At 38.4% G+C, this 17,353-nt stretch overlaps 1 protein-coding gene across 1 annotated transcript in view; it reads left to right on the top strand.

Moving 5' to 3' along the window:
• Positions 1 to 17,353, top strand: part of LOC120163152 — a 57,358-nt gene that overhangs the window by 11,166 nt on the left and 28,839 nt on the right. The window contains exons 13-19 of the mRNA XM_039173147.1: positions 6,294 to 6,369; positions 14,155 to 14,235; positions 14,310 to 14,390; positions 15,486 to 15,562; positions 15,659 to 15,713; positions 15,802 to 15,850; positions 15,946 to 16,083. Coding sequence (XP_039029078.1) covers positions 6,294 to 6,369; positions 14,155 to 14,235; positions 14,310 to 14,390; positions 15,486 to 15,562; positions 15,659 to 15,713; positions 15,802 to 15,850; positions 15,946 to 16,083 — 557 coding nt within the window. The remainder of the gene's footprint in view (positions 1 to 6,293; positions 6,370 to 14,154; positions 14,236 to 14,309; positions 14,391 to 15,485; positions 15,563 to 15,658; positions 15,714 to 15,801; positions 15,851 to 15,945; positions 16,084 to 17,353) is intronic.

Here is a 17,353-nt window from a genome sequence, read left to right as displayed (position 1 = left end):
ACATAATGGACACAGTACTTCCGTTAGAGGGATCCCTCTTTTCTTTAATTCCACTCTAACTGCTAGTTTTTGATGGCAAATCTGCCTTAAGAAGGTTTGAACTCTAGGCGGAGCCAAACCATCCCAGACCCACTTCTTCCACTCAAAACTCTCTTCAGAACTATCATATAACGACAGTCTACAAGCTTTGACCGAGAACATGCCATCCCCTTTACCCGACCACCCCAGGAAATCATCAACAGAACATGACAGCTTAGTCTTGTCAATCAACAACATTAGATCGATCCACTGGTCCAATTTCCAATCACACAAATTCCTTCTAAGCTGGATGTTCCAAACCCAAACATTATCTACATACCCACCAAACTCAGAGACCTTCCCCCATTTATTTGTAGACAAAGCAAAAATTCTGGGAAATTGATGATTTAAAGGCAGACTAGTGATCCAAACATCAGTCCAGAAAGCAATCGACTGACCATTTCCCACTTGGATCTTTGAATTGTCTCTCAAACAGTCACCGATCTGATCATTCTTCGAAAAGTTACTTAGGATGCCTTTCCAAATCCAAGAATCAAAAGGAGAAGCCGCATCTGAAATAGAAAGGGACATGACATCAACATTGTTTTTGCAGCAGATCAACTCCTTCAACAAGCTTCTTTTTTCATTTGCAAATTTCCAAATCCATTTCCCAAGTAGGACTCTATTTATCACCCTTAAATCAAGGATTCCCAAGCCACCCTCTTCAATAGGTTGACAAACCAACTTCCAACTCACCCAATGAATTCGTTTCTTATCAAGGTCTTCACCCCAAAGGAAGTTAGCCATCAGAGAATTCAACTTCTTAGTCACTTTGAGAGAAATCTTGAAAATAGATAAAAAAAAGATCGGCAAGGATGAAAGCACAGATTTAACTAGAACAAGTCTACCCGCCAACGACAATGATTTTGCTTTCCAACCTGCTAGTCTTTTATTAAAATTCTGAAAAACAGGATCCCACATACTCTCTGAATTCTTCCTAGTGCCAATCGGTAGACCAAGATAAGACATAGGAAAGGACCCCACTCCACAGCTCGCTTTCGTAGCCCATTCTTTAACCAGGTCAACATCCATATTAACTCCAAATAATGAACTCTTAGACAAATTTAAATGTAACCCAGACATGACCCCGATAATCCTCAATACTCTTCTAAAATTTAAAATCTGCATTGAAGAATCTCTGCAGAAAAGGATTAAATCATCTGCGAACTGTAAATGAGTCAAATGAAATGAGTTACCAACCCTACCAATGCTGAACCCTTGAAAAAGACCTAAATCAGCAGCCTTAATCAATATAAGATGTAACATTTCCCCCACTAGATTGAACAGGAGAGGTGAAAGACTGCACCCTTGTCTCAACCCTTTACTAATGTGGAATTCGTCAGTAGGACAGCCATTAACTAACACCGAGATAGAAGCTGAAGAAACACAACGTTTAATCCATGAGATCCATTTTTCCCCAAAACCCATAACCTTCAATATTCTGAATAGGATAGGCCATTCAACCGAATCATATGCCCTACTAAAATCCGCTTTGAAAATAACTCCTTTTCTCCCTAGTTTTCTCCAATAGTCAATGCCTTCATTTGCCAGAAGCGCACAATCAATCAGTTGTCTACCCGGAATAAAAGCGAATTGTGAAGGGCTTACCAAGTTATTAACAACAGATACAAGCCTTTTCGATAGCACCTTAGAAATGATCTTATAAAGGCTGCCAACAAGACTAATAGGCTTGAAATCTTCAATTCCCTCTGGATTCGCTTTCTTAGGGATTAGAGTAATAAAGGAATGATTCACTCCCTTTTCCAATTCCTTACCTCTATGAAAATCTTGGACAAATTGCATAATATGCTCCTTCAAAATGGACCAAATTTTTTTAAAAAAACCATAGAAAACCCATCCGGACTAGGTGCCTTAGCACTATCCGAATAAAAGAAAGCTTCCCACACTTCCTGTTCAGAAAAGTCCACCTCTAACCCAGCCTTTTGTTCCTCTGTCAATTTGTTGAAATTCAGATTACATTCGTCCACTTCCATAGTTGAATTCGAATTGTAGTTGACTTTAAAAAACTCAGAGATAATTGATCTAATCTGATTAGGAGTAATAATATCTTCCCCATCCACTTTCAAAGACGAAATGGCATTCACTCTACTCCTATTAAGAGCACATAAATGATAAAACTTGGTATTTCTATCCCCATCCTTGATCCATTTAAGTCTTGATTTTTGGAACCAGATGCTCTCCTACTTCCTATGCGAACCCCACAATTCATTCCTCCAAGTCAATAATTGGCCCCAATCTTGTGCAGAAATCCTCCCACCCTGACACCTCAATTCCAAATCATTTATCCTATTCTCTAGATCTGAAATCTATTCAGAGAACCCCATATTATTACTGTTAGGCCACTTTGTAATCACTTTCTTAGTTCATTGAAGAATACTCAGCATACCCCTACGAGCATTCTGCATCTTTAAATCATACACAACATTCTTTACCACCCCATCAAACCCATCCTCCTCTAGTAAGTAATTAAAAAACCGGAAAGGTTTAGGACCCCAATTTTTGAAATCATCCTCAAGTACTATAGGGTTATGATCAGATAAAGATTTCAGCAACACTTTCTGAATAACTTTTGGAAATACCTGAAAAAAAGCACCACTTAACAGAAAACGATCTAATCTAATCCACGTGGAAGCTTCTCTATTATTGCACCATGTAAATCTCCCTCCGACTAACGGTAAGTCCATAAGATTTAAATTTAAGATAAAGTTGGAGAATAAGTCCACCGAATGCCAATTTTGAGCCACTCTAATTTTCTCCTCGGGATCTAGATGGGCGTTGAAGTCCCCCTCTAGGCATACAGGCAAATCCTGGTTGTGCATAAAACTCATCAACTCTCCAAAGAACTCCTCTTTATCAGCCTCAACCGATGGACCATACACATTAACAACACATTCAAAGTTAACCAACTTAAACTTTCCTGATAACGCAATGAATCTATTCTGTTTAAATTCCCTACTAACTTCAAACAGATTTTCATCCCACAAGCATATTAACCCCCCTGCCGAACCAGTAGCTGGCTGAAAGCTAATACCTTTCATGCAATTACCCCCCAACTTCCTCAGTAAACCCTTTCGACATTTATTCAATTTAGATTCCTGAATAAAATAATTACCGGTTTGACTTTTGATACTAATCTTGCAACTGCTCTTATTTTTTCTTTTTTTCCAAGCCCCCTAACATTCCATGAAATCAATCTGATTTGTGACATAATTATCAATATCAGCAAAACCTGACCATCCTGAAAACAACAATTCAAGACCTACTAATAGGCCCATTCAGCTCCATCTTCAAGATCTCCTCTTCCAAGACATGATTTCCCCCTTTGAAAGAGATCCCCAACATATCACAGACTTCCCTAGTAGCAGCAGCTTCCAATCTTGCTTCCACAGATTTGTTAGGTGACTCAGAAGTAGCACTATTTTGATCCAAAGGAACCCTGACCAGACCTCCATCTACCCTTTCATAAACTCGGTCATGGAAACTAATGGAAGCTTTTCTTGTGCTTTAGAAAACCTCTTCTTAGACCAAGAGAGAAAGGCTTTTTATTTATTCCCCTCCCCTGATAATCACCCAATAGCACTAGCGTTCCTTCCCTTTCCCTCTCTATCCCATCCACAATACCATCTTCCTTTTCCATGACTACAACTTCCTCTACTAGGTCTTCCTTTGAAAACTGAATCTGTATTCTGTTATTGGACCCACCAACTAAATTTGAATTACAATCAGACGAAGCTCTAACCAAATCTTGCAAATTTGATTCAACCATCACATTATGCTGTAACTCTTCCTATTCCTCCATCCGAGCTTCCTTATGTTTACCATAGCCCACTCTAATTAAATTAACATCTGGCCCAGCTGTGATGGGCTCACTCAAGTCCTCTGATTGGGCTTTATTACTTTCGTTAGAAAAATTACTTATATTCCCCATACCCTGAAAGTTCCCTCTTAAATTCAAACTTCCTTCTGGAATTTCTGACACCTTTACTCCACTAGGTTGACCTTCTTCCTTCCACATTAAAACCTGACCCTCTTTACCGACTGCCACAGCTGTACCAACCTCTCTTACCAACCACCTATCTACATTGTCCCTAGTATTGCCAGTTATTAAATCATGTCTCCCAACCCCATCATAGCACCGACCTTCTTCCTCCTCTGAAAGTTCATCGCCTCTGATCACACCCTTGTCGGCCACCGTTGAATTTCCTACTGAAAAATTTTCCTGCTTTTTATAGACCGACCTCACATTAATTTTGACCTTGAAAGATCTCCCATACGAACCCAACATAACAGAATCCTGAATATCAAAAGGACTGGCCACCCTCAACAGAGCCCTTGCCACCTCCATGTCCTTTTTTCTTGCCGTTGATTCGTGGATACAGACAAGCTTCCCCCACCTTGAAACAAGCTTTTCCAGAAAAGAAACATTCTAACATAATAATGGAATACCAACAAGGTCAACCGAACCAAAGGCCATCGGAATACCTTCATCATTCAAAAGCGGATCAATCCAATCAAACGAAAAGGACAATTTCTCCAATCTGCTCGACCACGCTTCCTTAAATTCTTCCACCGAATCAAAAGTTAGGATACATGAGTTCCATGTATATCCCCATTTAGCACCCTCAACCATAATCCCCTCACTAGCCAGCCCCTTCAGTACTAGTTCCAGATCAAAATGGGATTTAATAATCCCAGTCAATGATCTTTTCACCCAATCCCATTCAGCTGAGGGTAAATGCATCTCCCACAGATTTCTCATTCCTACATCCTTACTAAGATGACCCTCCTTACTATTTTTACTCGCCGGATCTTCCCTTAACCCATCAGACGATACTAATGCTTCCTTATATGATCTTTCATCCCTCATATGATTGAAAGACTCGGATCCAACTCTTCTTTTCCAGTTCGCTCTCTTAAACACCTTATCATCATCTTTTTTGAGATTTCTATTTACAGTTTTCCTATGGCTCTGCCTCCGATATCTAGCTGCACCTACCGAAACTTTCTTCCCATCTATCCAAATACCATTGACATTCGCTATCGCCTTCTTCATTCCTTCCTCCTTCACAAATTGAACGAACGCAAACGTATGATCTCTATAATTTGGCTTGTTAAAATTATTCGGGATGTAAACTCGCGTAACACTACCCTGCTGACGAAAAATATCCTTTAATGTTCTCCAAGTGACTCTCTTACTAAGATTGTCTACAAACACCGTCCAATCCTCACTAGAAGACTGACCACCTAAGACACTCTCTCATCTTTTGATAACAAAACTTAACATGCCTAAATGTGTTAATTTATGCATTGAGCATCTTACATGGGATACAAGTTAAGGCCATGGTTGATTATTGAGTCCCGATTTTTGGATGTATTCTAGTTGACAGTGAGGGACTCTACTAGTTGGTTAGGCGGGGGTCATAGTCAAATTACATAACTTTTTCTGCAGAATAAAGCAATTTTACCCAGAGCCTAACAGGAAATGCTATTTTAAATTTCCAATGATCAATGGCTCTGAATGAACCTTTACCTTAGATGCTTTTTTATGGCTATCGTGGTGGGGAGGGATGGTGTTACACTCTCAAGTTATAGATTGAGTCACTGAATGATGCACCGACAAATCTTCTGTCTTAGCAGGGTTCTTTCCCTTTGTTCTTCCTCTTCCTCATAAATAATATGATGAATAAATAAAACTCGTCGAAGGGAATTCCAGACCTTAGACTTGTTAGATGGAATCTTAAATCTCATAGGATTTTGTTAAAATGTTTGACTTGTTTTATTCAATTCTCAATTAACCTCTTAGGGATCACTTTCAAAGGGGGTAAAAAGATCTTAAAGGAATAAATTATGAATTTATCGAGTTCGGTAGTAATTTCATGATTTTGACTAGCTGGAAAAGTGATGTTCTCCTCATATTGTTTCTAGATGGCCTGAAAATAAGCATATCTTTCCTCCTTCCGCTGATTAAGGAGCTTCTCTACGAGCTCCATTAATTAAGAAGGGGTTTTTTAACGAAGCCTTCAATTCTTATATAAAAAAAAGCATATCTGCATATGGCATGCTTACTTTCTGTTTTATGCCTGCATATTAAATAAATCTATGGTTTCCCTCTTGAATTTTTAGTTAGTTATTATTGGTGATTGAGAGACAAAGTCAAAGTTTAACCATGAGTCCAAATTTTCATTGGATGGCAGGTGTACAAACCTACACTAACTCGATTTGAAAGTGCTGGCGGTCTGATTGGAAGCTCTCCGGCAGATATATCTAAAGGTAATTTAAGGACTCTTTAATGACCTGCTAGGGATAGGTTGACTGTAAGGCTCTATCACTGGATTTTCTGATCCAGCGAGGAGGTCTAGTTGAATGTAGTTGTTAAGTTTTATGTGATGTAATTTGGTGTAGTGTTAAATCTTATGTAAACTTTTATTATCAATAAAATTTTTAAGGCGCTCTTTTCCTCCTTCCGCTGATTAAGGAGCTTACCCCTACTCCTTTAACCAAGAAGGGGGTTTTTAACGAGGCCTTCCATTCCTATAAAAAAAAAAGACCTGCTAGTCCAAGTTAGTTAAGAGATAAAAGCTTATGAAGCAATAATAAGGTTAAAATTTACCCAAATGAAAAGGTTCATAAAATGGAGTAACGATTTAAGCGTAGATAATATATTTTGGTTTTTTGGTATCAAGGATGAAGGGTTCATCAAACTCATGTCCCTTGTCAATAATCTTTTTCGTCAAGAGATCCTGAAAACAGTAAACAGAAAAAATGAGACAACAATTAAGGTCACTCTTAAGTTTGCTGATAATAATTAGATTAAAAGTTGGGTTTTGTTTAGAGAGATATGAGCGTGTTAGGTAGAGAGAGAGTGAGAGAAAAGTCAAAAATTTCCATTGATGCTGATGAGGAATGGACAGTGTTCATTGATAATCTTAACAAAAGTGTTTCCAGAGGGGTGTTAAGGAATTATTTTAGTCCTTATGGTCAGATCTTGAGGATTTTCATCCCTCATTTTTTAGAAAAACCAAATTATAAATCTTCTACTTTTGCTTTCGTCCAATATGCTCGCGAGGAAAGTAGAAACAAGGCAATCCGGTCCGTGAATGGGAAGTGGCTTGATGGAAGAAGACTCTCAGTAGGGATCGCTATGTATCAAAAGGTTAAGAGAAGGGAAGCTGTGGACGGGAAGAGAATGTTGGAGATCAGGTCTGAGATTAAAGATGCACCAGGATTGGGGAGGAGAGCTGTGTCGTTGAGAAGCTTGAGAGATAACAGATCGTATAAGGATGTGGTGAACTCTGATTATGATTTGAGAAGGAAAACAATATCAGGGGCAAACTTGCCGGGTAACAATCAGAGTGTTCCAACTGTGAGAAACGTTTGGGACATGCATATTCCATCAGATAATTCGGAATGGGTTAAACGTTCACTATCAGGGATAATGAAGTCTTCTTTTGAACATAACTCGGTGAAGGACGCTCTAGAGTTAGAAGGCATGGAAGTTCAAGTTGTTAGATGGGGTTATGCATGGAATGCATGCATAATTACTTTCAACTCGGTGGAGGAGGCCTCACAGGTATGGATGAATAAAAAGGAAAAGCCGTTCTTATGCTTTGATTGGTTAGCCCCAGTTTTGAACGAGGATGGAGTTCCGTCGGCACTTTGCCAGATTGAGTTATTTGGATTGCCTTTACTGTGTTGTAATGAGGCATTCTTAAGAAAGCTTACAAGGAAGTGGGGTCAGTTTCTATGTTTTAACAAAGATTCAGAGAGCAGATAGGACCTCTCGACGACAAAAGTTCTGCTCAGGGTGGAAAGTCCTTATGATATTCCTGATAAAGTGACGATTGGTTCGTATGGTAGATCGTTCAAAGTTACGATCACTCTGGGATCTGTTTTGATTAAACCAGAGGAAGAAGCGGGAAGGAAGAAGATGGAGAAATTTTCAAAAAAGAGGAACAGTGGTTATGTCGTGTCAGAGGTGGGATCTGGCAGACATCCTACTCTGGCTGAAGACAGGGATGAGTCTGCAGAGGATGCTAGGCTTAAAGTCATTTCTTGGCTAAATTGTGGGCAGAACAGTGGAGTGAATGGAGTCAGTGGGGGACATGTCCAATCGAGTAAGTCAACCGCAGATAATTCTGATTGTGGGCTGTCAGGTTTCTTGGGAATTAAGACAAGTCAGAATGACAATCACTTGGGCTTGGGATTGAGAGATACAATTGATCCGGTAGACTCAGTGCAATCTGAGGAAAATGAGGCTGCATTATTTCGAAATAAAAAATGGGTTCCCAGTGGGCCAGCATTTAATCTTAAATGGGTTGGGGACAAGTTTGTCTTACAGCCCAATGCCAGTCCTGCAATTCACTTGAGTGCTGCTGATGAGGGGGAGGATAGGGGGGCGAAAGTCAATTTTCAGGGGGAAAGGAAGTGAATCCAAGTGAACAGGGATGTTATAAGAAAGCATAACTACATTGGTTCAAAAAGCCTGGGGGGGACCACATTATTAGTTTGCAGATTGATAATGATGTAGAGGGGTTTAAATGTACAGTTGATAAATCGGAAGGTGGTAAGCAGATGGAGAAGGTTATGAATGATAATTTATGTAACTCTAATGAGGAAATCTTCTCAAGTTCAAGTACAAAGAATAGAAATAATGAGATTCAAGAGGGAAGTACTCCATGCCACAAGAAAGATGACCAGTTTAAAGCAAAGGAAAGTCATCTAGTTCCTATTAATCAGCAGGATCAGTGTATTCCTCGGTCTAAAAGCCTCACTAATAAGCGAAAGTTGAGAATAGCCCCTCGCCGATCAGGAAGTGTTTGCTCGGATACTGAAGTGTCTATCAGCTTCTATGATAGAGTTTATAGAAAGGTTCTTAGAAGTAAGGTCAGGGAGTCAGTGGAGCAAGTCAGGGAGGTATCTCAGTCTTCCCAATCTTCTGTTAAAGCTAGGATTGAAGCTGCTGTTACTAGGGAGGTCTGTGAAATGTTGGGGATCACCTTTAAAGGGGGGCAGCATTTACTAGAGGAGGAGATTTTTAGGATGGAATTGAAGGGGTCTTCTCAATGACCCTGATGGTTTCTTTGGTTTGATATGGAGTTTATGATTGTCAATTTTATGTCTAAGTTAAAATTAATCACATGGAATATTAAAGGTCTTGGGAGAAGAGAAAAAATAAGAGCAGTGGCCAGACTCGTTACTAGAGAGAAGCCGTCTATCCTATTCTTACAGGAGTCAAAACTGAATGTTTGTAAAAGCAATTTATGGAGGAGGTTAGGAGGTAATCTATTGAAAGGTCATGTCTTCCTTCCAGCTGAGGGTTCTGCAGGAGGTCTGATAAGTTTGTGGAATGAGAGTGTTTTTGTGGTCAATGCCGAACATAAACATAGCAGATTTATAGCATTATCAGGAAAGTTCAAGCTGTATAATTTTGATTGTGTTTTAATAAATGTATATGGTCCAGCAGTAGAAGCGGATAAAGAGGAATTCTTTAGGGAGCTGATGTGTTCTGTGCAGTGTTTAAACTTGCCAGTCTGCATAGGAGGGGATTTTAATGCTTATTTGGATACAAGGGAGAAATGCGGTGTAGCTCAAAACTGGCATTCCATGGATTTGTTTAGACTCTTTGTTCAACATTTTAATCTTATGGATTTACCATTAGTAGGAGGAAGATATACTTGGTGCAACAACAGAGAGTCTCCTACTTGGGTAAGGCTTGATTGGTTTATTATCAGTGGTTCTTTCCTAAATCAATTTCCTAATATGATCCAAAAAATGTTCCCAAAATCCCTTTCGGATCATAATCCTGTGGTGTTAGTAGAAGAATGCAACAATTGGGGACCAAAACCTTTTCGATTATACAACTATTTGTTAGAGGAAGACGGGTTTGTTGAGTTGATTGAAAATTCATTGTCTACGGTGAAGGCGAATGGTCGAAGGGGTCTATTTTCTCTACTTCGAGGAACAAAGCAGAAGATCAGGGATAGGCCTTTTTCGACTCAAAAGGGGATTTCTAGAAAAATTTCTCAACTAGAAAACTTGATTAATGATCTGGAATTCAAATTGCAAGAAGGAGGAATTTCCATTCAAGAAAGGGATTTGTTGATTCTGTCCAGGAATGAATTATGGAAGCTGCATAGGATGGAAGAGAGTATTTGGTTACAAAGATCAAGATTGAAGTGGATCAAGGATGGGGATAGGAATACAAAGTTTTTCCATTTAACAGCTTTAAATAGAAATAGAATGAATTCAATTTTGGCCCTGAGAGTGGCTGATGAAGAAATTTCTGATCCGGAGAAGCTGAAAAAATTTGCCTTTGAGTATTTTAAGGAGAACTACAGCTCTAAAAATATGCTGGAGGTAGAGGACATTAATCTCAATTTTATGACATTATCAGAGGAGCAGAAAAATGGACTTGAGGTACGGTTTTCAAAACATGAAGTTAGGGAAGCAGTGTTTCACTCGGACAGCTCCAAAGCCCCGGGTCCAGACGGCTTCACGATGGGTTTCTTTAAAAAATTCTGGCATGTTTTGAAGGATCATTTAATGAAGTTTGTGGATGACTTTCACAGAGGAATGAGTTGGGAGCATGGGGTCAACCATGCTTTCATTACTTTGATTCCTAAAAAACTCAACCCTGAAGTTATTGAAGATTACAGACCAATTAGTCTTGTTGGAAGTTTGTACAAAATTATCTCTAGAATCTTATCGAGGAGATTGGTTTCTGTTATTAAAGTTTTGATCAGCCCATTACAGTTCGCCTTTATTCCGGGTAGGCAGCTCATTGATTGCGCTTTTATGGCAAATGAATCTATAGATTACTGGAGGAAAAAAGGTAGGAAAGGAGTTGTTTTTAAAGTAGATTTTCGCAGAGCCTTTGACTCAGTGGAATGGCCAATTATTTTGAGGTTATTGAAGATAATAGGTTTTGGAGACAAATGGATTTCTTGGATGGATTATTGTATTTCTTCTGCTTCAATTTCAGTCCTAATTAATGGTTCCCCTACTCAAGAATTTCAGATGGGCAAAGGGCTGAGACAAGGTTGTTGTCTATCTCCTCTTCTGTTTAATATTGTTGGTGAGCTATTGAACTTAATGTTGAGTAAGGCTGCTACCCTTGGTCTTTTTGAAGGATTCAATATTGGTATTGAAGAGAATCTTTTTAAGTTGACTCATCTGCAGTTTGCAGACGACCTAATCTTATTTTGCAGAGATTCTTCAACTCAAATTCTGAATTTAAAGAGAATATTGAGGGTATTCAGTTTAATTTCAGGGCTTCATTTTAATTTATCCAAGAGTAAATTGTTTGGTGTTAATGTGGCAGAGGACAGATTAAAATACTTAGCACTGGAAGCAGGTTGTGGAGTGGGATCTTTTCCTATGACTTATCTAGGTCTTCCGATAGGAACAAAGAAAAATTCAGAGTTATTGTGGGAACCAGTTTTACATAAAGTTTTCACCAGATTAGCAGGGTGGAAAGCTGCTTCTTTATCGTTGGCTGGAAGATTGGTGTTGATAAAATCGGTATTGTCCTCCTTACCTATTTTTTACCTTTCCATTTTCAAAATTCCGTTTAAGGTCAATCAGAAAATTAACTCAGTAATGGCAAGATTTCTTTGGGGTGAAGAATCAGACAAGAAGAGGGTTCATTGGGTGAATTGGAGTACGGTTTGTCAACCATTGGAAGAAGGAGGCTTAGGAGTATTGGACTTAAGTATGATTAATAGAGTTTTGCTAGGGAAATGGGTTTGGAAGTATGCAAATGACAAAGATTCTCAATGGAAAAAACTGATTTGTTGTATTCATAATGTCAGTATGGACTCTCTGTCTATAGGCAAGGTTGTTTCTCTTCAAGATTCATGGGTGTGGAGAGGAATTCGGAGTAACTATGAGAAAAAGGACGAGATTGGGGATTGTTTGAGATCCAATTCGAAGATCCAAGTGGGGAATGGTAGGTCAATTGATTTTTGGAATGATATTTGGGTTAATGGATCGACTCTTAAGATTCAATTTCCTAGAATCTATGCTCTGTCGACTAACAAAAGGGGAAAATTGGTTGAATTTGGTGGATTTGTAGCTAATGGTTGGGTTTGGAACATTCAGCTAAGGAGAAATCTTTGTGACTGAGAATTGGATCAGTGGTTTTCCTTAATGCTTTTGATTGACAACATAGCACCGAATGAATCAGTGGATGATTTTCTGGGGTGGTCGGGGAAAGGGGATGGTTTGTTCTCGGTAAAATCCTGTAGAATGACTATCTCAAGCAGAACTGGAGGTCATTTTCAATGGAAGAAATGGGTGTGGTCCGGATTAACTCCTCCTCGAGTGGAAACATTTCTATGGCAGTTTACTCATCAGAAATTGGCGGTAAAAGTGGAATTGAAGAAAAGAGGGGTCAATCTAGAAGATGTTTTATGCCCTTTTTGCCACAAATATGAGGAATCAATTCGTCATCTGTTTTTTTCATACTCGGTTGCAGAGTTGTAGTATAGATTTTTAAGGTTTTGGGACATCTCTTCGGTCATGCCCCAAGATCCTCCTTCCTTTCTTTGCTCTTGGTCTTATCTAAGGGAGTGTTCTAATATTTGGAAGTTCATTCCAGGTGTTGTTCTATGGTCTATCTGGAAAGCTAGGAATGCAGTGGTTTTTGAAAACTGGACATTAGATAATTCATCCCTATTCTTCATTTCCAGGTTTAGGTTGGCTAAATGGTTTTTAGCGAAATTTCCTCATGCTAATATTCAAGTTGGCCTACTAGTAGGGGATCCATCGCTTGCAGACAATTTGCCTATAAAATCCTACAATAAGGAGAAGGTTCTTAACTGGTCTCCGCCTCCTCCGAATTTCTTTAAATTCAATGTTGATGGTGCGGTAAGAGGTGATGGGCTGCAGGGAGGTATTGGAGGAGTCTTGAAAGATTCGGATTGTTTTACTTTATATACCTTTTCTTTTGCGGTGGGACCTGGTCCTCCTATGTTAGCTGAGCTAAAAGCTATTAAACAAGGGATTGATCTATTCATTTCTTCCGAATGGGCTCTGAAGGGAAGACTAATCCTTGAGACAGATTGTAAAACAGCAGTTGACTGGATTTTGATGCCATTTTCTGCCCCTACTTTTTTTCAATACTTTAGTTGGGGAAATTGAGGCCTTAGTTTCTGCTAGGGGTATTATTGTTAGATGGATTCCTAGGACATGCAATTGGGAGGCTGATAAGCTAGCTAAAGAGGGTATTGGTTGATGTTTGAGCTTTATGGTTGTTTTGGTTTGTATTTTTTTCGGACATTTTATTTAGTAAGCTGTAATCTTATGTAAACATGGTTTTAATATAATGAGGTACTCTTTTCCTCCTTCCGCTAGTTGCCTCTTTCACAAGAGCCAACTATGAGGGAGGTTTTTAATGAGACCTCCTATTCCTATAAAAAAAAATTAGATTAAAAGTTGCACAAGACTCAGAATAGATGATAAATGAATGGATGAAGTAAGATTTATGGTTTCAGACCGAATAACATTGCGGGTTGATCCATCAGCTAAAGTAATAGGAGTAATAGATTTATGTGGCTGAAAGTCAGAAAGTAAACTCGAATTACTTGTCATGTAATCTGTAGCACCAGAATCAATGACCCATTTTGAAGAAGCAAAAACAAGACATGTATTGGGTTAACCTGACTCAACAAGAACAAAAATAGGACCGAATAACTGTTTCACTATTTCTTAAAGTTGAATAAATTGGACAATACTCATTCGCAGATATTGTTACAAACTCCTCCTTACATTTTTCTGGATGTGCGGATTTCAATAATCAGTTGTGAGTCTGTCTTTACAATGATGTACTTGCATTGTTTTAGTCTAGCACAGGGTGTAGATATTTGATCAAGCAATAGAAATTTGTTTAAGTCTATTGTGCTTCCAGACTTCAGTTATCTTATGTAAACAGTGAACTTTAAATCTGTAATGAAACAAAAATGTTCCAAAATTGGAGACCATCGAATGTTATTTTAAAATTTTCATGATTCATTCACAAGTAAGAATATGTATGTTCTGACATGTTTTCTTCTGCAGATGTTGATGTGCTTGTAGTCATGGTCACCAATGAAGCTCAAGCAGATAGTGTTTTATTTGGGGACTTGGGTGCAGTTTCAGGTATGTTTCTACTTTGTATTTTGTAGCCCTCAGCAATTTATGAGCCACGGCTGATTTCACTTTGTATTTTGTAGCCCTTCCATCTGGAGCATCTATAATTCTTTCTTCCACGGTATCTCCTGCATTTTTGAACCAACTAGAACGACGTTTACAGAGTATGTGTTTATTTTGTTCAGTTATCTATTTGCAGTAACAAAAAGCAAAATTTATCGTTTGAACTAAAACATTCCATTGTTTTATTATTCAAATTCCAGCTTTCCTCCCAATGTTTCTTTTCCTCCATCTCCCCTCACAAGAATCCCTTCTTGCTTTTATTTTGTCCTGCTTGAGTACACTGCATGGCTAGGTACAGAGCTGAGCTGAGCTAAGTGTCTCTGTGTTTAGCCTCAGCTCTTCGATCCTGAGCACAAGCTGAGCTTACATAAGTAAAAACTTTGTTCGAACGTTGGTCATTTAGTTCAGCAGAGTATCAAGTTGAGCTCTAGCTCTTAATGAGCTTGCAACTTAAGCTAAACAAGCCCACAAAAAGGCAATTTTTGGCTCACTTTATGTTGGTCCAGTAGACGAGGACTGTTTATTTACAATTGACTCGTGAGAGAAAGATGTAGTGTGTTGGGGGGGGGGGACCTTTATTCTCACTTGTTCTTTTGATGTGCGATGTTAGGACCTTTTTTGGCTTGTGATTAATTCTGCTTGTCGAGAGAAAGAGGGAGAGAGATAGAGAGCACTAAAATTGGCCATCTTGTCCGCGTTACCGTATTTGCTTGCTTGGAAGTCTAATAATGGATTGCTTTAATTTGAGTTATTTACTATTTGAGAAGTAGTAGTTGTCAGTGGAGGAGAATGCGAAAGGGAAAATTAGACAGCAACCCCATGGTTGAGAGTTTTAGTTACCTAAAAAATTATCACGATGCAAAGAAAACTTCTTTTTATCTGCAAAGCAAAGAAAACATAATGACATCATTATGCTTTTTCATCTATACTTTATAGTAGCTGAACAATATAAGCAGTATTTCCAAACCCTTAATAGGAGATATATACCGGATTATAAAATTGAAACAGCACATAGTATGTTTGCCAACCCTACTAATTCTCAGTTCCCTTCAACTACTCTGACTAGCTAAACAAACCCACAACCGAGGTAAAATTATAATGGTTTTCTTTTGTTCAAAATGTTAAAAGTGCGCTGCTTTTTCCATTATACTTGATGTCATCGTTATTCACTTGGTAATTTATCTGTGCCTCTGCAGATGAAGGAAAAGATTTAAAATTGGTTGATGCACCTGTTTCTGGGGGTGTTAAAAGAGCCTCTATGGGTGAACTTACAGTACGCAAATGAGATTTTAATACAAAATTTTAATTGAAAGCTCTTGATTTGTTCTTCTGAAGTTTGTTACTTTTCTTTTTCTGTTTCTATTTCTAGATAATGGCCGCAGGTTCAGATGATGCTCTTAAAAGTGCAGGTCTTGTCCTCTCAGGTAATTTGCATGCAGTAAACTTTCAGTTGTCAGGTGAAGGAATACCTGATATATGTTTTGATTGGTCTTGGTTGTTGATATTGAACAGCATTAAGTGAGAAGCTCTATGTTATCAAAGGGGGTTGTGGGGCAGGAAGGTACTTCTGAGCAATTATTGGTCATAGCATAAAGCATCAATTGCCTATTTATTTGTCAAGGAATCAGCTTTTTTTTTTCCTTTCTCAATCTTTAGTGGAGTAAAGATGGTTAATCAATTGCTTGCCGGAGTTCATATAGCAGCATCAGCTGAGGCAATGGCTTTTGGGGCCCGATTACGTCTTAACTCAAGAATATTGTTTGATATCATCAGCAATAGTGGGGCAACATCCTGGTAGGTTCTTATACACTGAACTGGAAGTATTGTGTTTTCTTTATTGTTTTCTTTTTTACTTTTGTTTTGTTGCTTGAAACCTGACTACTAACTACATAGACCCTGAGAATGGTCTTCTTTTGTAGAAGTCTGTAGTCCCCTAAAGGAATCGGAACGTCTAACTATTAGAAACTCATAGCTGTTATAGAAGCATTATCATATCAAGGTTATTTTTATGCTTTTATCCTACCCTGAGCTTCATAACAAGGTCACAATTCTAAATTGAAATGCTATGGCTACAAAACTATTTTATCATGAGCACTAAACTAATTTCCGTTTTCTACTTCTACTAAAACTGCAACAGTAGACAAATCTCTTTCTTGTCTTTGGGTCAGCTACATGAGTCAGATTTCATCCTCATGCTCTTATTAGGACCATTTCTTGAGAAAGGCCATCAAGAGAAAGGTCTTTTAGAGTTTGTTCCAGTGTTTTCTTTTCTCTACCCCTGCTCACTTTTGACGTGCATTTCCGGTTGAAATATATCTACAAACAGTAGCATTGGGAGCTGTTCTCCTCACATCTCCATATTGCCTTGCACTTCCCTTATTTTCTCCTTATCTGGCATGATGACTGCCACTTGTAGTTGAATGTAGAGCTTGGGGCTGAAAATAACCTATAGCAATAGTAATAGGTTTTTGGTAATAATCCCTTAAAGTGTTGCTCTTTATGGCAAATTTTCTTTGAAAGTTGATTGTTGAATTGATGATCCTAACAAACATTGTTTTGGGAGGTATCCTTGAATTTCCATGCTATTCTTTTGCTGTAATCAAGTTTTGCTCATGCGTCTTGCTTTGTTTTCAGAAGTTTTGAATGTGCAATAGTTCTTTTCATAAGATATATTTGATTCTACACATGAATAGCAATTGCCACTCACTTGAGGACTGAAAAAAGCGCATTTTCCTTTCTCTGTCTCTCTTAGTCTTTTGTTCAGCCGTAATAGAATATGAACTTTTTTTATTTTTCAATCTGGAAGTGTGGGTGCAGGCGCTCATCTATTCTTGTCAAGTTTCTCACTTCCCATTATCACAACTGTTTAGTATGTCTTTAGTTCTTTTACAATGAAAAAACATCAATTCTTATTTGATAAATATTTAGTATAGTATACGAAAAGCTCATGACCCTTGTGTCTTGTGTCCAGATAATTCAAGTGACAAAATTTATGCCATGGTCATGTTCAAACAAACTGATCCCAGTTCCACATGTTACATGTTTTAATCTAATATCATCTATG

The sequence above is a fragment of the Hibiscus syriacus genome, unplaced genomic scaffold (genome assembly GCF_006381635.1).
Source record: "Hibiscus syriacus cultivar Baekdansim isolate YM2019G1 unplaced genomic scaffold, ASM638163v2 tig00111427_pilon, whole genome shotgun sequence".
Taxonomy (NCBI): domain Eukaryota; kingdom Viridiplantae; phylum Streptophyta; class Magnoliopsida; order Malvales; family Malvaceae; genus Hibiscus; species Hibiscus syriacus.
The sequence above is the reverse complement of the archived record's forward strand: the minus strand, read 5'-3'. Positions and strand labels throughout refer to the sequence as shown.